This window comes from Solanum lycopersicum, chromosome 4 (genome assembly GCF_036512215.1).
Source record: "Solanum lycopersicum chromosome 4, SLM_r2.1".
Taxonomy (NCBI): Eukaryota; Viridiplantae; Streptophyta; class Magnoliopsida; order Solanales; family Solanaceae; genus Solanum; species Solanum lycopersicum.
The window spans coordinates 64882165-64905966 of record NC_090803.1 but is presented as its reverse complement, the minus strand read 5'-3'; the positions used below and the strand labels follow the sequence as shown (position 1 = coordinate 64905966).

The 23802-nt window shown below is 32.9% G+C and overlaps 2 protein-coding genes across 2 annotated transcripts; one reads left to right on the top strand and one right to left on the bottom strand.

Moving 5' to 3' along the window:
• The first annotated feature begins 3902 nt into the window (after positions 1 to 3902).
• LOC101267804 (WD40 repeat-containing protein HOS15) lies at positions 3903 to 14769 on the top strand. The gene is made up of 14 exons (XM_004238070.5): positions 3903 to 4183; positions 5895 to 6040; positions 6131 to 6554; positions 6711 to 6805; positions 6919 to 6965; positions 8178 to 8328; positions 8414 to 8477; positions 10745 to 10903; positions 11002 to 11123; positions 11878 to 11952; positions 12650 to 12703; positions 12804 to 12877; positions 13771 to 13845; positions 14207 to 14769. The coding sequence occupies exons 1-14, from the start codon at positions 4123 to 4125 to the stop codon at positions 14424 to 14426; spliced, it is 1767 nt and encodes a 588-aa protein (XP_004238118.2). The 5' UTR covers positions 3903 to 4122; the 3' UTR covers positions 14427 to 14769.
• Positions 14770 to 16460: 1691 nt separating this feature from the next.
• On the bottom strand, positions 16461 to 18914 carry LOC101267520 (putative cyclin-A3-1). Its single transcript, XM_004238069.5, has 4 exons — positions 18264 to 18914; positions 17614 to 17846; positions 17045 to 17516; positions 16461 to 16950 (listed from the first exon to the last, which is right to left on the bottom strand). Exons 1-4 carry the CDS (start codon positions 18597 to 18599, stop codon positions 16876 to 16878), a joined length of 1116 nt encoding a protein of 371 aa, XP_004238117.2. The 5' UTR covers positions 18600 to 18914; the 3' UTR covers positions 16461 to 16875.
• Between the last annotated feature and the right edge of the window lie 4888 nt (positions 18915 to 23802).

Sequence of the window (23802 nt, the reverse complement as noted above, 5' to 3'; positions counted from 1 at the left end):
TTTGAGTCGAGTATGTGATTCACAGACTATTACACAGTAAAAAAACATGACTCACGGTTAATTTCACATCAACGTCGATTATGAAGAGGGTCAGATTCATTAGGCACTCTTCTTTTACTTGAAAAATATACACGATCAAGTGAATGCCTCATCAGCTTCCAATTATTTTGCGGCCGATTACTCTGTTCTTCCTCTAGTTGTTTTTTGATTGTATCGTTTTTCGTCGCTGCAGATAAAAATAACAAATATAAAAAAACTAGCATCACCAAAAACTTCTTAATTTGCATTATGTTAGTTGAAAACAGAGACTAATATGAATGGCAAAATGAAAGAAAGTTGTGGTAGAAAAAAAAACAGAGAGGTAAGGAGTATTAAGTACAGAGTTTTAACTTCTTTACATTAATAAATGTTAAAACTTTTTTTTTCACTAACTTCAAAGAATAACATAATCACTCCGTTGCTTTTTACTTGTTCACTTTTCCTTTTATAGTTGTCTCTAATTATTTGACTATTTTAACTAATTAAGAAAGAACAAATTTTTCTTTACCTATTATAACCTCAATTACATGACTAATTATTTTGAAAAATTAAAACTTTTCATCTACTCCATAATTAACAGGAACAAATGATAAACTTACAATAATATTAACTATTTTTTAATAAATGTGTCAATTCAAAAGCAGACAAATATAAAAGGACGGAGAGAATATAATAATTGGGATAACACCAAAAGATGTGGTGGGATAATTAGGATAGGTCACGTAGATCAAAAAAAAGGTGTGTATAGAAATTATACTCCTATATATATATATATGGGTAAAAGATTATTTATATACATACGTTTAAAGATAACAAATTCATTTATATTCAATATTTCTTACGGTTTTGTAAAAAAAATATTCAAATTAATATGTATAAATTTATGATTATTAGAATCTAACGGGTTTAATGTTAAAAATCTCTAAGATAGAATTCATAAAGCAAAAATCTTAAATTCACCTATGTTATATGAATATATATATAAATAAATCTTAAACGTTCTTTACAAAATTAACAATCTTATTTGGTTAGTGAATACGTTATCCTAAAATTAGTTATTTTAGAATTATTATCTCATTCTTAATGTTTTAGATAAAAATAACTTTGTAATTACAATGCGATTTTATCTCAAATCAAACAAAGGACTAACTCATTTTAAATTTAATTTCGAAATAACTTATTTTTTTATCCCTCGTACCAAACTAGTCGCGAATTGATTGAGTGTTATAGTCATGCACAAGGGAGACAACACACGATGGGAAGGCTTTCCTTATGTTTTTTCTTTACTTTATGGGTAAAAGGCCAAATGGTTAAATACAATATTCTTGTGTTTTACGAGAACTTTTTTACTAAAGAAATTTTTTTACTTCTTTCGCTTTTAGTCCCTTAAAATAAGGCCAAAATTGCGTATGATAACAAAGCATATGGGCTTCTAGTGCTTTATTTTTGTCTGCTTTGTAAAGTAGTCAACTCATTACTTTTTATAGCTACTTCTGAAATGCCCAGATATTCTACTACTAATGGTAAACTCTTCAAAGCATGACAAAAGTTATGTAAAGTCTTAAATTATTTGATGATGAGAAATCTGAATTCTGAAATTTTGTGGAAAAAGTATTGAATTGGCTGAATAATCTGAGGATATATATTCGATTGAGTAGTCAATTCATTTGCCAGGAGGAACAGCAATGTGACAATTAAACTTATCAGTACAACTAATTTTAACTTTAAATTGTTTCTTGAAATTGAGATAGGTAAATTTCCGTTACTAACCTTATTTCGAATGATCAAAAGTATTTGTCCAAAACTATAAGCTAGCGTTTCGCCATAGATTTTCAAATATTCTTGGCAAATATTATTTGGGTGAAATTTCACCATGTGTTTGGCCATAAAATTTGGGAAATATATTTCACTTTTTTAGAAAATATATGATTTATACACACAAGTTTTAAAAACTATCGAAACTAACTAAAAGTTTGTATTACAAGTCAATTGAATGTTAGTTACAACAATAACAAATAATGTCGATGACACTGAAGCAATGTGGTAATTTGGAGTGAGTGCAACAAGAATTATTCCATACATCGTGAAGTAGATAAAGTACATGACTTTGTTATCTAAAGCCAATTTTTAATAATTTTCATCAACAATCATATCATTATTTAATATTCACTAAATATTTCATCACTATTTTGGTGTTCACGTAAAAAATGATGTAATACAACGCAAGCAACTACTAGAGAGGGTGTTTTTGTATAAGATAAAAGATTGGGGTAAAATTTTAATTTTTAAAATATCCCAAATAATGATATTTGGCCCAAATACTAGAAAAAACTAGTATTTGGAAATTTGGGATATTTGCCAAAAATATTTACCAAATAATGACAAATTGTATGGACAAACATTATTTGCCAAATTTTTCCCAAATATTATTTGGAAAATTTATAGCCAAACTCTCATTGCCCCTCACGTATAAGACAATAAACATTTAGCATTAAATAGAATTCCTCTACATTTTTAATCGTGAACCTGATCAAGTTCCCTAATGCCCACCTACGTAGGACCCAACAAACCCCCGCATGCTCAAGACTGGGTAATTGGAGCGTAGACAATATGGTGGGTGGGTCTGTATGTGTGTGGGAGGGGGGGGGGGGGCAAGGACAACACTAAAAAAATAAGTTAAGCTGAGTCATGTTAAAGAAATAGAATTCGAGTTTAACTTGATCACAAAAATTAATTTATGAGAAAAAAATTATATCCAAAACTATAAAGAGATTAATTTCCTAATGTTCATAATTGTGGGACTCAACAATTTGAGAAAAAAGAGAAAATCACTAAAAGTGAACTTACATACACAATTTCCCATTTTTTTAAAGTGAACTCACATAGTATATTTTTCTTCTATTCTGTTATTATCTGTTATTTTTTAATTTTGATTATCATATTATGTGTTATCTTTACTGTGTTCAATATAAATGCTTCAATACTGTATTTTCTTTTTCTTTTCTTACTTGTTATTGGGCTGGTGAAAGAAATGGGCCTATTGGACAAAGTTTTCTTTTGGACATTGACCATTGTCAAATATAGTACTAGTAAGTAGTCCAAATAAGCACTGATTAACCAAATAAAAATCACATATATATGAAGATGAAAGTATAATTAAAGCTACATTTATCCCTATTCTGGTGTATTAAATATCCCCTCTTCATTTAGTCAAATGGAAGTTTTAAAAATTTGATTTGATGGTCTCAGTGTTTTCTCCATTTCTTAGTGCATACACACTCAATTTTGATTGAATTATGGTTTAAGCGTAGAGTTTTCTTTTATGCGGAACAGGTTTAGAAATATAATATCTAAAATTAATCGTGATGAAATCTGATTTAGATAAAACTTGACTATTTTTATCTGAACTCTAGTCATCTCATTTTTGTTTAAAATTTGTGCACAAAAGATTGAAGTTCAGCCATTTTAATCTAAATTTTAGCTACATGAAATGTCGTGTTTTGACAAATTCTAACTTAAACATAAAACTATATAGTACAAAGAATAGATAGTTTTTTTCAAACTATATATACACACTTTTTATATGAAAAAGAAATGTTGTAAATATTGTGGTTGTCTGACGAGATATCATGTGAAATAAGATCGTATTTTTATTTTTGAAATTTTCTTTACTTAATCGCATGATTTGTCATTTAAATAAGCAGATCTTTATTATTTGTTATGTCTAGCATGACATAAGTTCTTTCAATGGAGTGATATTGCGTTGTGAAAAAAAAAAATTTCTAACCGCAAAAAAAGGACAAAAATTAAAGAGTAACACAAATTAGGGATTAAAAGTGCAAATGGCCTATGTTTTTCAACTTGTATTCAGATTTAGTAGGCCCAAAATTTTGTAAGAACGTTATTATAGCCCATTAAAGGCCGAAATCACCGAGCTCATCGATGAAGATGACGTAATGCTACGGAAAATCACATCTATTTGTAACGTCTCCTTCATACATATCTCTTTCTGTTTCACCCTCTCTAAAATCTCGGAGAGAGAAAGCACATGGTGTTTGTTTCCTCCGGCGTCCATTCGGCAAAATGATCTCTCTCACCTCGTCGGAGCTCAACTACCTCGTTTTCCGGTACCTTCAGGAATCAGGTTTTCTTCTTCTCTATCTGTTCGGTTGCTACCATGTGTTTTCCTAGGGTTCAATTAGTGTTTGCTGCTTACAATTTATATCGCTTACTTGTATCCGTCTGTTTCCATGAGAAAAATGATTTTTGTTTCAATTTTGAACTTCCGGTTTGACTTAGGTTTATGGTTTGGTATGATATACTCCGTTTGCTTTTTTTTTTTTTTTAATTCTCGACTCCTACAAGCTCGTTTGGCGATTGGTGTTTTTGCTTACTGAAAGTTGATTTGAACAATTTTAAATCTGCTGGAGCAATTTATGTTTGTAGTGTTAATTTTGGTTATTTTGGAGATATAGGAGTACTGTTAGTTGCGATTATACTTGTGTAAGGTTCCCACTGGTACCAGCTCTTTTGGCATTTTTCGCTCAAAGGAAGTTAATTTTAACAATCATTCCGAGTAGTTGTGACCAGAGCAATTTACGTTCTTAGTGTTAAATTTTGGATTTTTTGAAGATTTAAGAGGAGTACTGTTAATTGCAGTTATCTTTGCTTTGCAAACAAACGCATCTTAAAAATGTTTAGCTAAACTTTAGTTTGAATCTCGAGAAGAAAAAAGTGTGGAATATTTTGAGACGGAGGGAGTAATTTCTACTTTTGAAACAATGCCATGAAAGATATATTAACGTCGGGAAACTGGTAGTTTTCAAGTTCTAATACCTAAGAACTGCTAAAAGTTGTATTTCCATGTTTGTGACTGGCTATGGAATCTTTCTATTGTCTTCCATCTAAGTTTGGTCTTTTCTTATGATGTTTGATTTTAAGATTGTAAGTTTGTGGTGATCTGTCCACAATAATGAAGAGTGTTGTATTCAGTTAGAGATTAGAACATCTCTTGTTGCTAAGCATCAGGTCAGCAAAGAAAATACTTTGGAAAGGTGGATCTTTATAAATAATGATATTTAGGTTTCATGTTCATCCCCAAGAGAGAGTTTTTAGTATCTTGGGTCAATAATGGGAATGGGCATTGTTAGACAGATTCGTGATGCCTAACAAAGAAATCTGTTCTACTGCTCTACTATATCCTCCATTTGCACTGCCTCTGTCCCAAATATGCACATGCAAGACAATCTCTCTGAGTCTATCCCCACTCCATATATTAATGAATTCTTCTTCTAGAGTGCGGTAGACTGGAGTTTTCACTGGAAAATGTGTTTAGAAAGGACATGTCTCCCCTACCGCAATGTTTCTGGTTTATCCAATGTGGATTACTGTGGAACCACAAAATGTCGGTTAGTGGTGGTATCTTAACTGCTTAAAGACACCTCTTTCTCAGTTGATGTCGTGATGTTCCTTTCAGCACAAAGGTGCTCTGTCTAAATTTTGCAGGCCCATCAAAGTGAACTTACATGTGCTGGTTGTGATTTTCATTTAGAAGGAAGTAGTTGTCTTGGGCCTCTCTCTTGTTTCTCCTCCATGACTATGATTTTTCTTCAATTTTTTTCTGATTAGATTAATTTGACACATCTGTTTCTTGTAACTTTGTTGCTACAATGGACATATTTGGTAAAATTAACCCTTAAAATGCTAAGTATCTTGGGTGATCATTCTTATATCTTCTGTTTATGTTTTCATTTCAATAGAAGTTCTCTTAATATTTCGGTTTCATATTCTTAGTACCACTTTTTATTGTTTAGGGCTGTCATCTTGAATCTCCTGGTTTTTTGATTTCTTTGTAGGGTTCACACATTCCGCATTTGCTTTAGGATATGAGGCAGGGATCAATAAGAGCCCAATAGATGGAAATTTAGTTCCTCCTGGTGGTCTGGTTACCTTTGTACAAAAGGGAATCCAATATCTTGAATTGGAAGCAAATTTGACCAATGTAAGTGAAGTTTTTATCATACTTAGATGTTTGAGTACTGAATTTAAGGTATTTTGAGAACTTCCAATTGACTAATAATAAGGCATGCAGGATGACACAGATATGGACGAAGACTTCCAGTTTATACAGCCCATTGATCTTATCACCAAGGATGTATATGAACTACATAAAATAATAAAAGAAAAAAAGGAAAAGCTTCGGAAAGATAAACCTAGGGGAAAGGATAAGGATATCAATGAACGTGAAACGGAGCATGAACGGGAGCCTGCTAGAGAAAGAGAGAAGGAAAAGCAGCAGAAGGAAAAAGAGCGAGAGCGGGAACGGGAACGGGAACGGGAACGAGAGCGGGAACGAGAGCGAGAAAGAGAAAGGATTGAGAAGGATAAGGAGAGAGAGAAAAATAAGGACAAAGAAAAAGCACGCGAGGATCTCAAACCACGTGAGGATCTCATGGACACAAAACCCAATGGAGATAAAGAGATTGTTAGACATGAGGAGAATGGAAAGGCTGGAGGTATTATATTCTTCATCCTCTTACATGCAAATATATACAAACTTTACTGCAAGACTCCTGGAACATACACGCATCTGATACATTTGGTCTGAACTTTATTTATTGTGTTAAAGCATAAAGTTCCTACTCACCTTACTTTTTTGAGTTTCAAAATAGATCCAGAGCCCATGGAGATCTGCACAAGCTCAACCGCCTTGCCATGTGAAATACCGAGTTCTGATTTACTGATTTTGGAAGGCCATACATCAGAGGTACAATTGGATACTATCTACTGCTCCCAAAATCAGTATCACTCTCATCTAACAATTTGATTAATTTTGTTGACATCATCATGACTATTTTTGTTGTTCTTAAACTTATGCAGGTTTTCGCATGTGCCTGGAGTCCAGACGGTTCACTTCTTGCATCTGGGTTAGCACCTTAGTATTTCTTTGATGCTGCTATTAAATAGGAACCATTATATTCCATTTTTATTCTCCTCTCTCCATTTTGCGAATTTTAGTTCTTTGGAGATGATCACTGTTCTTTTTCAACGCCTAGTTGTTAGTATCTAATTATCTCACAAATCCCTTTTAAACCTCGTACCCTCTGGACTACTTTAGACTTTATATCGAGTACTCACATTTTTGTGCTAGATGCATTTGCCTGGTTCATACATCAAACATTTACTAGTAGGGAACATGATTTAGTCTTGTTAGAGCACTTCTAGTATTCTTATTAGTATTATTTTATTATTTTGTATATATTTATCTTCATTTGTTATGATGATGCCATCAATTGAGCTTAAATGGAGAAGTGGGGATTCATATAGCCAAGTCCAACTTGTTTGGGATTGAGGCATAGTAGTTGTTGTATACATCAAATGCTTATTATAGAGGAGGATGTATTATGAGGAAGTATCTATGTTTATATCGTATAATCATCCCTTTTGTGAATGAAATACCCTTCATCAAAAAAATATGTATAGTATTAACTAGTAAACACCATACCTTGGTGGAAAGGCTTACATTAGAGTCAATCTAAAAGGATTTGTCCAGATGTAGAAATTTTTGTCCCAGAAACACTCAGGTCTATATATGTAATGGGTGGGAAAGGGCATGTTTGTCTTATCAAATCAGCTAGTCTAACCATTTAAGAGGTGGAAATAAATTTTAAATTGCTATTGCCTATACACAGATCGAGTAATGTGTCGTACATCTGAAGGCTTTATTTTACGCTGTATGCTGAATCAGTTCATTGACGGCAATATCTTTGCATTGAGAATTTCATCTATGATGTCTCTTCATGAGATTATCAGCCTCCTTCTGAGTTTTTGACTACATTAGATCTCTTCTTTTGGTTCAAGTTCTGTGCGTTGTCACTATAATGCTACCATTGACTTATATGTTTGCAGTTAATTGTATCGGCATCTAAACAAATAGTTCATTTTGAAATGAGACTGTACTGCACCCAAGTCTTGAACAATTTGACTTGCTAATAATTAAGTTTTGAATGTCATTATTATGTGGTATATTTCTCGTTGGACATTTCTTGAGTTCAGTGTTCAAAATCAGCCTTAAATTTTTATTAGGATTTTACCTGTTCTTACAAGTTACAGCTAATTATATGATATCCTGAACTCAGGTCTGGAGATTCTACTGCTAGAATTTGGACAATTGGAGATGGTCCTTGTAATTCCCATATGCAAAATGGGCCAGTAAATGTCATGGTATTAAAACATTTTAAAGGACGAACAAATGAGAAGAGCAAGGATGTCACTACACTTGAGTGGAATGTAAGGTTTTTTAAGAGATCGTTACTGGCTTTCCTTTTTATTTTTCTTTTCTACTTTCTTTATCTATGACTTCTTTCTTGTGCAGGGCGAGGGACACCTACTTGCAACAGGTTCTTATGATGGGCAAGCAAGAATTTGGAACCGAGAGGGTAAGCAATTTTCTTTTAATGTTTTCTGAACAATGGAGTACGGGAAAATGCAAAAGTAAAGTTGGTACTGATGATATTGAGTTTATGAGATAGCATTGAATGGTAGGAGATGTAATCGCATGTTTTAATGGGTTTTTAAAATATTTTTTGGGGAGGATGTTGATTATTTTATTATTATAGCACCAAGAGAGGGTGCTGCTTTACAGAATGTGCAAACAACAACTTCTACACCTCAGTCTCAACCAAGTTGGGGTCAACTATATGAATCTCCACTTCTGAGTTCTACAGTATACATGATAAGTTCCATAGCTGAACTGAGAAGCTCTAATCTTTCTGGAACTGCTAGCATTTCCCTGTGAAGGATCATTCCTCTTGAAATCACTTTGCGACTGTAGTCAGCATCAGTGCAATTCATCCCTCATTTTTCCTTTTCTTATTCAACTTCCCTTTTTAGAGGGAGAGTCCTCGTCAGCTATCTAGAATGGCTGCAGTTTCCCCCTGAAGAACTATGATGGATTACGAATTTGATTCTAAAAGGCACATGGCTGACCCAATTTATTATCACACCAATTTCCTTAGAATTTTAAACATCTTCCACCTTAAAAGGATGGTTGCATATATATATATTAGCTGCAGAAGCTCCCTAACTTTTGCTATTCAGTAAAGGGTAGCATGCCCATTAGTTTTCAGCCTCGAGAGGTCTTGAACCACTTTCAAGACCAAAAAGATGATAATTTCAGGAGGTTTCGGCAAGCTGGCGGAAGTATAGTTGTAAAAGTATACAAGTTGTAGGCGAAAGTATAGTTGTCAAAGTATACTAGCTATAGACGAAAGTATAGAAACTTTACTAGCTATAGACGAAAGTATAGTTGTAAAAGTACAATAGCTGTAGATGAAAGTATAGTTGTAAAAGTATACTAGCTATAGTATCTAGGCCCCTGGATTTACTTCAATGGCAAAGATAGTATAGCACGAGATGTGTTGTAGGCGCACTTCAGTGGTCGAATCCTATTGGTTGTGAAGTCTGATGTACAAGAGGAGAAACTAGATGGCGAACCTAATATCCACCATATTTCGGAACTGATATCAGAAGATTTCATGGTTATAACAGAAAAGAATCTAACTTATGCTACTTATTATCGGACGGTAGCTCCTTGTTCACATTAGGTTTCACTGAGAGATATATGAATGTTTTAGACTGATAAGAAAACTCATCAGGAGGTTCCCAGAAACCAATTTATTTAAAGGTATGGTCTAATGGTCAATGAGGTGGAATAAAAACCATGAGAGAACAAGGTTTAAATCTCACTAGAGGCAAATACAGTAGGTAGTTTTTTCTGTTTGTCTAAGCCTGTGAGTAATTGTGCTGGTGGGAGGTAGCAATTGTCCAACGTAATTATCGAGGCGCGCATAAGCTGACCCGGACATCACCTTATTTTTACTTGGTCAATATGTCACTGGCTAATAGCAATGCTCCTGTCAATGCCAAGTCATTTGGGCAACTGTTGGTAAGCTCTTCATTGGTCTTTTTTGAGGATTAATTTGATAGCCTCCTACAAGACATAAAAGTGACAGATATATGGGTATTATGGAGTTCCTCACTTTGATCAGTTGGTCAAGATTGGTAACAACAGATCTCCCTGTCTCAACATCTTTGAGCACCATGCATTCCCCTCTCCACCCCCAGTACACTCGAAGAAAATGAAGAAACAAAACAAGTTCCTGGTAGAACACTAACCAAAGAGTTTTTATAATTATGACTGTGATATGTTTATAAGTATACTTTCTGCAGTGGTACTGGGAGCCGAAGGCTATCTTGTGTAGTAAGTATAGCAGAGTGCTCAAGACAAATAGTTCTTATGATCCTTACTGGTGTTCACAAAATGAGCTAATCCTCTCATAAAGGATCCTGCTGGCTGCAACGATTGCAACATCTATGTTTTTGCCAGCCTGATAAAAAAACACAATTATAGAAATGCCATCTTCTTAAGCAACCTGAGATTTCATTATATCACTTCAGTTTCCCCATTAATCACTTACTTTTCTTTCTATAATTGGAAACGTTGCCTCGTTATCGACTCTTCTTAGTCATGGTTTTGTCAATTTCAGAATATGTTAACAGTTATCGAACTGTTCTTTTGTCCAAAAGTTTGAACTTCTGTTGAAGTCTTTCCTTGTTTATTGTGCGGAGCGCCTGTCTTTGTCATATGGCACCAAATATCTACTGTTGATTTCATGATTGATCTTACAAATCGCTTTATATCCAGGGGAACTGGTAAATACACTAATCAAACATAAAGGGCCAATCTTCTCTTTGAAGTGGAATAAGAAAGGTGATTATCTTCTTAGTGGTAGTGTAGACAAAACCGCAATTGTATGGGATGTAAAGTCAGGTGAATGGAAGCAGCAATTTGAATTTCATTCAGGTGCTTTTCCTTGTTCTTTTTTACTGTTGAACTTTTCCAAGATGATACAGTTTGGTTTCTCTTTCTTGTCTAACCATTTATATATAATTGTTTTCCAGCTCCAACTCTTGATGTTGATTGGCGAAACAACAATTCCTTTGCGACTTGCTCCACTGATAACATGATTTATGTTTGTAAAGTTGGAGAGAGTCGGCCTCTCAAAGCTTTCTCGGGACATCAGGTGGCGTTCCCCTATTCTTTTTTGATCGGAAAAGTTGTTCCATACTCCCTCCGTCCACTTTTACTCATACATTTGGACTTGGCACACTCATTACGAAAACAATGACATGGACAAGTAGAAGTGAACAGTGTGTGTATTTGGTTACTGATGCCAATATACATTTTATTGGAGCTGCTGTGCTGTGCACCTTTGTGAGGGAAATCAGGAGGATGAGGAGCTCAAAAAAGATCAACTCTCTTGAGCTCTGTGCTCATCACGTCATATAATGCTCTCATAATGTTTCAGACAAAAGCTTAATTGTGAAAGTTATCCTAAAATATGTTTACCTCTATTGTCTTGGTTGAGTTACCTGATTATTAAGACACAGACTGTATTTATTCTATCGCTATATGCTGTGTTGCTCATGATGTTTTAACTTGTAGTTACACATTTAACAAGGGTGATAGGCTAAGTAAACTTATGACCCCTTCCTCTGGCCATCTGAAAAATGGTTGGGCTGTCAGAAGATTTCTCAAGCAAATGCATAATCATGCAACTGTGCACAAGAATATCTCCAACAATTATTTCCTTACCTTTTACTTGGAATTTCATCTTATGAGTTGTGGTTCTAATATTTTGTGTTCTAGAATACATACTATTTTGCGAGTTTTAAGTCCTATTCAAATGCTAACTTTAACATGCTAGATTGTCGGAATGCAATTTTCAAGCACTCTCTTTGTGAGTGTTGTTAAAAGTCTCCATCTTGTTATTGCAGAGTGAAGTCAATGCAATCAAGTGGGACCCCTCAGGCTCCTTGTTGGCGTCATGCTCTGATGACACCACAGCTAAGGTAATTGCTCCTCATAAAATTAATAGCTGGAGAAGGTTCCTCCACATGTTCCAGAAAATTGCTGACTAGGCCACTAGGGCATTCCTATTACCTAGTCTGCACTAATTGCACTCATATAGTTATCTAAATTCAGAATTCAGTTATCACAGATTAGCTGGTACGAATGTGTGTACTTAGGTTTTTTTCTGATAATTTTGCTCATATCATCTTTTGTTTCTTTTAATGATAAATTTGTTTTCTGATAATCAATATGCCCTCTCTTAACCTCGTAGAGAAAGCATGTCTCAATCCCATGCTTGTGGGCCCACTATATCCATTCTGCTCTATCTTGGACTTGTTTTGTTTCACAGTGCAATAATTTTTTTCTCTCAAGCTAGGGATTCTCTACATCTAGCACCAGTTCCTTGCTGTTGTAGACCTTTAGCATTTCATGAAAAAAAGAAGTTTATCATCACAAAACATAAATAAATTAAAATTGCATTTTGATCAGGATTCCTGAATGCTAAATTAATAATCCCCAAGCACATTCCAGAATGTCAGTTCCTTTATATAAAATATTTTTTAGTAGAAGAAGAGATTGCATGGAAGGTGATTCACATTTTCACTAAGATAGGATTTCAAATTTATTGATCGTATGAATCACTGTTGATTGATGTTCTGTAAAATTGGTGGTGGATGACTCTTTTCCCCTGTGCAGATATGGAGTGTGAAACAAGATACCTGCTTGCATGATTTCAGAGAGCATGCCAAGGTGCAGCATATAAGTTTATATATACATATACTAACTTCTCTTTTGTTTGATTCGTGTAATCGGATGACACACCAATTAATTACGTTGTTCAATTTTCTAGGAGATCTATACCATCAGATGGAGTCCATGTGGCCCTGGTACAAGCAACCCAAATCAACAGTTGTTGCTGGCAAGGTAATTATGTTAACCCTTAGGGATTTCTCAGTTATCAAAGCCCTATTGCCACAGATGATTCTTTGCATGAGCTACTGTTTCTACCATAGTTGTCTGTCACTTGGTAACCTCAAGGCTCTCCTTCCTATCATATCTCGTCCTATGATTGTATTATAGTTAGTGGGTTAAGGGATGACCGTTCTCTATGTTGCGTAGTTTTTGCTTTCCTCCTTGTATTTAGTTGTCCTTGCTAATCCGTTGCTGTTCTACCTTTACCACTTGAAGCTTGTTTTCTTCTCAGTGATTCATGGTGAAGATGGCGAGTTAACTATTCAAACTATTTAACCAATTAACCCCCTCTTATCTTCGAGATAGCCTTTCAAATTGAGTTCAATTCTACTCTTATTTTTCTACACCTTAAAAGGTAGTTATTTAGTATTGGAATGAAATGGACTAGAACCCATTTGGATGAATGATTTAGATGGCCGAACTCAATTACTAGATTGGGACTGAAGCATACATGGTCAATTTACTTACTTTTGTTTATCTCTCTTTTAAAGCATGGGGGAAGATAGCTTCCTATTAACTCCTCATTACACTTCTTCTATTTCATAGAGTGACAATATCTCCAGAAATATATGATGTGCACATTAGGAGACTATTATTGGCCCTACTCTTGCCTTCTTAATGCTGTCCCTGCAATTTTCTTCAATATGTCCTTATTTAGCTATCTGCATGTAACATTGTCTATTAAGTAGCTTAGGTTTGTACGATTTTGCTTCATGTTCTACATCCCTTCACACTCTTGAGGAATAACCCGAGTATCAGACAATGAGTACTTTATTTTGTGGTTTCTTCACTCTTATATTTCTTGCGCCTGTTTTTTTCATCCAAACTTTTAATTTCTTGTGCAGTGCTTCTTTTGACTCCACAGTGAAGCTTTGGGATGTTGAAATTGGCCGTCTTGTCCACAGCTTGAATGGTCATAGGTAATGGATGTAACTTTCTTGTTGCTTATTACGTTTTCCATGGAAAAATGCTGTGAGGTGATCACACAATATAGAAAAAGTCATTACTGCTTAACAAAAATAGTTGTCAATTATATTAGTGGTGGGACAAAAAAAATCCTAATGTGGTGATTTTTTTCGCTTTGCTTGGTTGAACTAATGATTTCGTTTGGTTATTTTTATTACTGGTTTACTATTATTTACTTGTAGGAGAGTGCCTTAAGGATAGCATGGAAAAACTAGACAGTTTCTCTTGTCTCCGTCTTTAAATATTTCTGTTATTCTTATTATTTGACTGGATTTCTGTTTGTACTCATTGGGGTCTCATCTATTTTAAACCCAGGGATCCTGTTTACTCTGTCGCGTTTAGCCCAAACAGTGAGTACTTGGCTACTGGGTCATTGGATAGATGCTTGAATATATGGTCTGTGAAAGACGCCAAGATCATAAAAACATACAGTGGAAATGGTGGAATCTTTGAAGTGTGCTGGAACAAAGAAGGCAGCAAGGTCGCAGCTTGTTTTGCAGACAATGTGGTGTGTGTCTTTGATGTTCGGATGTAGGGTTGCAGAACAAACATGGAAAAAGACCGTGTTGAACAAACATGCAATTGTAACAAGCAACGCGTGAATGGTGGCAAAAGTGTGTTTGGTTGACTCATGTAGAATTGTAGAACAGCTGATATTGAACAAATCAGTATTTGTACCTTGTTGTAGATATGCAGATAGGATCATGCTACTGACCTAGGTTTAGGTTTTGGTACAGCTGAAGCTGTAAATTACAGCCATTGTACTGTGTTGAAAGTGAGGAAGCTGCCGCCACAGTGACTTCTGTCGCAACTATATTTGTTGCCCAAAATGTTGATATCAAGTTACATTAATTTATTTCTCGCCAGTTTCAGGTTGATGTTCTTCTACTGTTAATACCGTGGGTGACTCGAGTGGGTTCGCCACCCTCTACTGCAAACCCAATGTGACTGAGATGGGGATTGACACAGTGATCTTGCACGTCTTTTGATGATTTTCTTCTATGTAGTTTTAGGGGTGTATGTTGGCCTAGGAATCACTGATTAGTCGAATGAGCCCATCTATTTAACCCTATCATCTCGTCTTTTTGTAAAACCTTTACTTTACTATAGGTTCACAACTACGGATTGGTACATTTATAGGCTGATAAAGAAGATGTCCAAACCATCTCAAATGATCTTCTTGTATGTATCCATAATGTGGGTTGCTTTTCTTAGGTCAAATGTGATCATTTCTAATACCTATACTTGAAAATACTCAATTTAAAAAAATACTACATACTTTATACTTATTTAGAAAATACCTAATAGCTATGTAGGTTGAGGCTTGAAGGTATATAATAGCATGATACAACTATTCATATACTTTTCACCATTGACGTCAATCAGCTCTACTCATGATTTTATTACCGTATGCTACTAATATACAATTTACGATAATATAACAATATATATATAATCCTAGAGGGTAGTCTAACAAACCTTTCTAATTATCTCATTGTAGTAACTTTGGTTCAAATTAAGAGTTTGTATTAAGAAATTCATTAGATATGTACAAATTGTTAATATAGAACTTACTTAGAATCAAAATTTTGATCCCGTAAACTTTAAATAATTAAATTAACTAAATATAGATGGAAAAGTTATTTTTTTTACGTACATAGATATTTGTGTAAAATTTCTTCTTAAAAAAACACGAAGGTACGTACCTTTTTTACATGTGGAATGAAATGACTTGAGCTTCACAAATCACAAGTCACAACATCCAAAATAAAGGATAACAAGAGTAGGAAATAAAGGCTGTAAACGTCTCAAATTTCAAATTCAAAAGGGTACAATATTTGAAACATAAAGATACTCCCAAAAAATATAATTAAAAGTTGGATTTTTCAGATCACGAGAATTCTGAAATTTGACTTATTACTTACTACCTCTATCAAAATAAGGAAAAAAAAAGTCAGATTTTAATTTCAAAAATATTTTACTAAATTAACTTTATTAATAATATTTTGGTACTATAAATTTGACTAATACTAAAATTTTATATCATTATTTCATACTTCTTTAGTCGAATATTAAGTAAATTATTGGATATGACATGCTCCTCAGGAAAATAATTATGATATAACTTAAAAGACTTTTTTTCATTATTGCTCTTTTGGTTATTCCAAATGATCGTGTTGAGAAAATGCAAGTCGTTAAGAACTCATTGAATGAAAGAAAAAAAGTTCCAACAATTTTCTTAAAAACTTTGACAGTTCATTTATTTTGATTTATTAAAAAATCTCTGCTTCATATGAACTAAAGAGAATACTAAGGTTAATATCATAAAAAATAATTAAACTCTCTTAATTTGCTAAAATAGACGAGTAAAATGAAATACATCTAAGTAGCTCTTTAATATAAAAATATAGTATGAAACAATTACTACAACCCTTTGGTCTTGAATTCTTAAAACAACACTTATTTGAGATACTTTTATCACTTATTTTAAGACAAAAGAGTACTTATATCATCATTGGATACTCATATTTTCCCACTCTTCTATAAGAAAAATAACAAACCAGAAAAGTATACCAACTAAATACTTCTGAATTCAACAAATGTATTCTTTAATTCTGAAGCTATTTTGGCTTTTTACATAAAATGATTTGAATCTCTATCAAATACTACCAAACATCATCTCTAGAATACTAGACTAGTAAAATGAAACCAATAACTTCACAATCTATTCAATGGTTTCTAAAGCCAAAACATCTACCAAGTTCTGACTGTTCTACAAAAATTTGCCAAATTTTATCTTATTACCAACTAGTAAAAATCTTGCATAAGACTGCAAAAATTACTAAAACAAAGTAATGTCTGTCCACTGCGCCTTTAAAACACCGTTGGCCAGCCATTCAAGTTGAGCAAAACCAAGAACACAGTCCATTCGTTCTGGGAACCGTTGGTACTCTCTAAGCTATATGTCCAAGCAGAAGCATAATTTATAACTGTCTTGTATCTTCAAAGAATGAAGCTGGTATCTCCACGAGGGAGGTCAACGTTGACACGCATTTGAACTGTAACAAGTAAATGACAAGTGAAGTTAAATAGCTGAATGAATCAAGAATCAACAACAAAATCGCTAATCATCAACTTAAACATTAATTATACCTTATGCTGCTTGTATTTGTCCCTCACAGCAACTAAAGAACCACCCCGTCTACTTAATTGCAAGTCGTGTAGGATAAGAACACATTCTTTCAAGTCTGATGCTTTGTACCCCGAGTAACGTTGAAGAGCTGCACTCCATGGATGTGCATTTGGTTGTAGTGTAAACCTCGAAAGGAATATAACAGAAGCAGCCACCAACGAAGGTAAGAATTTCACACAGCAGTAATCTAGTAAGCCCAACTCTGATAGGTAATAGCCCAAGAACTCCAGCTGCAGATTGGGGGTTTTATATTCTTCTTGAGCAATACCGGTAAATCTTCTGAGAAATGTTTTCACGGTGGGATTCCCCATCTCAAACTGGAGCGAGTTTAGCACATCAGCTTCCATCTTCACCACCTCTTCCTTCGTATATGTATTGTCCGTAATGTAACAAAAATCTTCAACATGTGGTGGACTAATCTCCTCATACTTCCTGTAAATCATCAGAATCAGAATACACTCATTAGCAAAACCATATACATACCCAAATTTCTTGGAGATTCAATTCAATGTCAAGCTAAGATACTTACGCAGCAATGAGCATCGATGAAACACCTAAAAGCTGAAGTTTTTGCCTGGTGATAACATTCGTGGATAAGAACCGGTCAAGGTAGGAAACAGTAAGGTATAATGTGTCTGAAAGTAGCTTGTATTCCTCTGAAACTTCCACCAGCCAATCAACCAATATCCCCCTCATTGTCGCACTCACATCCTTTTGAACTTTCTCTAGGTAATCAGGCAAAGGTCTCCTCTTTTCGTCAATCTGAACACGAAAATCAACAGATTTGTCAAACCCCAAGCAGCTAACACCGTTATAATAGACCTTAAACTCAGATTCAACAATTCATAACAGTAAACACAGTTCAATTTCCAGTATCCTAACTTCAATTTATAAATATCCAATCGCAAAATAAGTCAACAACAACATACCCAACGTAATCACAGACAGAACACATGGGAAACAAAAATCAAGTTCAACAAATAAACAACCATAGCAACAACTACAACATTTAAATCTCAAATTAGCCATCTAGGCTCCGTAAATCCTCATTATCTATTTCACATTATTTGAACTTCAAATACTGTTCGACGAAAATTCAAGTACCCAACGAACTAATCTATTAAGATTCTCCGATTCAAATAGTATGTACAATGTAACAATTTAAAAGAATAAACGAACCTCCATTTTACGAAGGTAATCATATATATCAGAAACATAAGCTGTACACATCTGAGGGTCATCAACATCATCATCATCAACAACAACAACACTCACTTCCTTCTCCTCAACAGTTTTACTAGCCACAACCCTTTTCACCTTCTTCTTAGATTTGGGTTTCTGAATTTTACCCTCCACACCCTTAATCTGTTTCACACCCACAATAGAAAAATTCTGAATCTCACCCAAAACAACCCTCTTCTTACTCGCCCTTCGTTGTTCCTGTGGAGCCATACCCTCTGCTGCCCTTTTCTTTGCTAAACGCGTAACTCTACCACAATTTTCTGAATCCGCCATTAATGCACCTCTCCTTCCTCGCTCTTTCTCTTTCAGTTACAAGAAAAGGAAGAGCAAAGAATTTCGAGATTCAATGAAAATGAGAGTTTTATATATGTATATATATAGCGCCAGATGAATTATTTCGAAAATTTTAGAGTGAGCGGGCGTTTTTTTGAAGTTATTTTGGGAAACTGAGATTTGGAGGGTGATGACAAAAGTTAAAACACAGAACCACAAGGTTCTTTATTTGGTTAAATACAGAGTTTGTTTCAGATTTTGGGGGCCAAACTGTTTTGAATTTCGAAGTTGCTAAAATTTGCCTAATTTTCATTTTTTCCCTCCCTCCCACCCGCTCCTGACTTATATATTCCCGGACTTGGTTTCGAGTTGTCTTTGTCGGGAAGCGTTTATCGTTAATATATAATTTTTTCGCGCCAACTTAAATTTAGTCGAATTTTTAATGTGGATATCGAATATGTACATCTGTCTTATCGTATAATAAATGAATGTAAATTTATTCATTTTATTATCAGATTAAATTTAGAAAATCTTGAAATTGATTTGTGTTTCGTGAATTTTCGTGCACCTCACTTTTTTTAGCTCTCTAGATCCAACTCGACTAAAGAATATATACATCTGTCTTATCGTATAATAAATGATGTAAATTTATCCATTTTATTATCAGATTAAATTTAGAAAATCTTGAAATTGATCTGTGTTTCGTGATTTTAGTGTACCTTACTTTTTTTAGCTATCCAAATCCGGACTCAACTAAAGAAATTTCTTGTTTTATTCAGATTCGACTCAAACTCATTTTATGACCGAGTAAAAGAGATTAAAGTATTTTGGATTTAGAGAAGGTAAAAAAATGAATTAGATAATGTTTTTAAACCCACATGATAGTTTTTAAATTAAAAAATAAATTGTGAAATTTTTTAAATTAGTAAATATATATTTGTTACAAAAATGGTATATATACATTATTTTTTTAACGAAAGTATTTCTTTTTTTTTGTTTAAAACAGAATATTTTTAACGAAAGTATATTCATTTTAAATCACCAAATTAAAAAAAGATTTATTTTCCTCTTTTTCCTTTAATCTTTAGTTTATAAAATAATGTGAGTTTGGTTCCTTCACAGTAGATGTTTTGATTACAATTATCTCTTTATAACAATTATTCTTCGTACTTAGTAACCGAGCAAGCATTTTTATCAAGTAAACTCAAAATAAATAAATGACTCAAAAATATTAAAAATATTCAATATTTATTATATATTCATAAAAATCAAGTATAATTTTGATATGATTTTTTTTAAAAATAGACTATTTAGTCCAACAAAGAGTGCTTGGACTAACCTCCTTTGGTACCCTATCTTTACTAATGTGTTTAACAATATTTCATATAAAGCTAGACAAAAAATTGCAAGGCTAATTTTTCATATTACGCCAAATTGTATATTTTTTCTATAACATTTTGTTGTTGCAATCAAAAATAATTTAGATAAACCAAGACCATTATAAAAAGATGTGGCAGTATATTAAATATATATATAAATATTTGAATTGTTTTTAGAACTATATTACATTAATTTTGATAAATTTCTAGATATTTACGAGCAAAATATAATATATTTAATAATTTTGATCAATTTCTTAATATTCAAGAGCAAAGAGATAAAAAGAAATGCATATTTCAATTAATATAAAATAAATATTGTATAGAAAAAGTTAGTTGTTCAATACTCTCATTCATTTCACTTTTACTAGTCATATTTGGACTTGACACTCATTAAGAAAATAATAATTGACATAATTATTTCACCATAACATTCTATTAATTGATGTTTATTATTACTTCATGAAAAATGACATGGAGAATAAATAATTAATGCTAACAATAAAACATGAAAAAAAATTGTATTTTCTTAATATATTAAAAGTGACAAATTGAATAACGACAGTGAGTTTTCCTTTGTCATAAAAAGAAAATGAGAGTAAAAGTGAAAATTTAATACCCTTCGAAGTGACCAAATGATTTGAACATGAGATTTCTATATTAGAGGTTGAAGGTCTCAAGTTCAAAACTCCTACAAACAACAATAGAGATTTGCCTTTTACGTCAAACTCGTCGCACCGAACTTATAATGAAAACTACCTTTTCTAGAACTTTCACGGCCATGACACTGATTAACGATAGTCCACAAAACAACCTCCAATTTAGGACCAAATATGAGGACTTAAATCTCTGTAATAGGAGCAGTAACAGGTTACATTATCTCATTTGAGACATACTTGTATCCTAGCTATCTGCCTCGATAGAAAAAAAGGAAAAAAAATAGTTCAACAATGCATAATGCTGGACAATGCATCATAATACATAAATAAATATTCAAACTCATACTCGACACCAGCTAACAAAGTAAACACTTTAATTTTATCTCAATTGACAATTAGTCACCATTTGTCATTTGGTGTTCGTGCAGCTGACAAAACTGACAACTAATCACCATTTGTCATTTGGTGTTTTTGCAGCTGACAAGGTAAACGCTTTAATTTTGTCTCAACTGATAATTAATCACTCCAACTTATCTTTGTTGTGTCCCACGAACACTAAATGACAAATGGTGATGTAGCAAATAAATTTTGTAAGTGTCTAGATGATCATTTTTGTAAGTTAAAGTATTCGATAGAAACAAGTTAAGATATCTAAAAATGTGCATACTCAAAATTGAAGTGTCTTAATATAATCGATCAAAGAAAAGGGCTCAAGGACATATAGCATGATAAGTTGATGTGATCTGGACCAAGAAATTCATGATATCACTATTTTATGGGATATTAACTATTAAGGAGTGATTTAGGAATTATGACCTGACGAGGAAATATTAGCTTAAGTTTCCTCAGATTAGATGAATAGCTTGTGTGCTCATCAACTTTAAAATCAAAAGAATAACAATAATAATATTCGAGTGTTAACTCAAGATAACTGGGAACATTCTTAAAAACGCACAAGCATAACAGATACATTGTATGTAAAAGACTCTGGATTTGAAGCATCAACTTTTATTACACCATAATATTTCCATTATTTTAAACTCAGAAGTGAACCAATAACTCTCAAACTCTGTAAACATTAGAAAATTTTAATTTTTGATTTAGCAAATGAACAACAAAACTAAGACATCTATACCTAAAATAAGCTTGACATTGGAGAAATTCAATCTCTACTATTTATCATTTATCTTATAAATAAATAAATAAAAATGGAATCTTTATCTAAACAAATGAAATACATTTTTTTTTGTATCAAAGTTATCTTACATTAAAAAGAGATTTGGTGTATAAGATGTTGTTCAATTATGTTGGTAATTACAAATATGACGGTATTTACAGAGTGTTAACTCAAGATAACTGGGGAACATTCTTAAAAACGCACAAGCATAACAGATACATTGTATGTAAAAGACTCTGGATTTGAAGCATCAACTTTTATTACACTATAATATTTCCATTATTTTAAACTCAGAAGTGAACCAATAACTCTCAAACTCTGTAAACATTAGAAAATTTTAATTTTTGATTTAGCAAATGAACAACAAAACTAAGACATCTTTACCTAAAATAAGCTTGACATTGGAGAAATTCAATCTCTACTATTTATCATTTATCTTATAAATAAATAAATAAAAATGAAATCTTTATCTAAACAAATGAAAATAACAATAATAATATTCGAGTGTTAACTCAAGATAACTGGGGAACATTCTTAAAAACGCACAAGCATAACAGATACATTGTATGTAAAAGACTCTGGATTTGAAGCATCAACTTTTATTACACCATAATATTTCCATTATTTTAAACTCAAAAGTGAACCAATAACTCTTGTACAATCCCTGTTGTGATACATTTATCATTTCAGTTGAAACTTTGACAATTAATAGAGTTTTGATATCCGCTTCCAAATTATGTCGATATAATTTACCATTAGCACCATAGATTACATTTAACACTTCAGCGCCACACTTATGCATTCACTACTCTAGTTCTTATCGTCATAAATTGTATTGAAAAATGTGAAGATTATAGTAATTTAATTTAAAGTTTTAAAATATTTGACAAAATTATACTGTTGAATACTGAAACAAAAACTTCAAAAGTTGAATGGGGAAATGTTGCGCCTCATTTTCTTTTGCAGAAGCGGAATTCAACATGTCACTTTTTTAAGATTCGTCTCTGATTATGAATGAGAAAATTATCTAAATACACATTTTATTTTAATATAATTTTTTAAAAAATTATCATTTAATTTTTTTTTAAGAATCTCTTCTAAGATGCATCATTTTTTTCTTGCTGATACATCTATATCTCCATTTTGGATACATTCCTCGATATATCACTCACCTACGTATCTGAATGTCTACTAATATACCCACAAGTCAACCGATGTATTCGGATGTCCTATCCCCTCTTGGATGCATTCCTCCTCTCTCGAATACATTTCTCACCTATATATCCGGAAGTGCACTGTATTCGAAAGTCTAGTGATGTATCCGAAATTGGTAATTTTAAGGGGATTTTTTGTAATTTAAAAAAGTATAAGGAAATAATATAATTAACTCTTAACAATATGAATTTTATGTAAATTATATTTATCATTAATTACAGTTTGTAAAGCCCATTTGAAGAATCTCACTAATTTAGGAACTAATTACTTAGGTACATTATAGTTTTTAATATTACGAAACTTATCAGATTTTGGTGTGTCCAGATACATGTATCTGCGGATACATGAGATTAGAAGTAGGTGAAATTCTTTCTAGATTGTATCCAAGTGGATACACATGTATATGAAATATATAACAAATTTAATCACACTAGATACATAAATATACATGCATATATCTAGTGTGTATCTAGCGTGATTTACATGTATACGTAATACACGAGTATCAAGCTTGTCTGTATGCTAGTCTCGCTTGTCTCGCATCGTATTTTACTGCATCAAGTAAAAAAATAGATATATCTAGGCGTATCTTCTCCAATATATGGTAGACAACTCTCAATTAATGATAAAATAAGAATATAAACAAGAGAAAGTTGCTCAAATAATAAATATATCCCTCTTTTCCCAATTCTAAGATTGTGAAATCAAGTACCATCAATGAATGTATGTCTAATAAATAGTTAATAAATAGTTTTCTCTTTTTGTTAAAGAAA

Excerpts from the sequence above, each read along its gene's own strand:
- LOC101267804 (XM_004238070.5), top strand. The coding sequence starts at position 4,123 with ATGATCTCTCTCACCTCGTCGGAGCTCAACTACCTCGTTTTCCGGTAC. Across the intron at positions 11,953-12,649 it reads CTGATGACACCACAGCTAAG|ATATGGAGTGTGAAACAAGA; the intron begins GTAATTGCTCCT and ends TCCCCTGTGCAG. Across the intron at positions 12,704-12,803 it reads ATTTCAGAGAGCATGCCAAG|GAGATCTATACCATCAGATG; the intron begins GTGCAGCATATA and ends TCAATTTTCTAG.
- LOC101267520 (XM_004238069.5), bottom strand. The coding sequence starts at position 18,599 with ATGGCGGATTCAGAAAATTGTGGTAGAGTTACGCGTTTAGCAAAGAAA. Across the intron at positions 17,847-18,263 it reads ATTACCTTCGTAAAATGGAG|ATTGACGAAAAGAGGAGACC; the intron begins GTTCGTTTATTC and ends TTTCGTGTTCAG. Across the intron at positions 17,517-17,613 it reads TCATCGATGCTCATTGCTGC|GAAGTATGAGGAGATTAGTC; the intron begins GTAAGTATCTTA and ends GATGATTTACAG.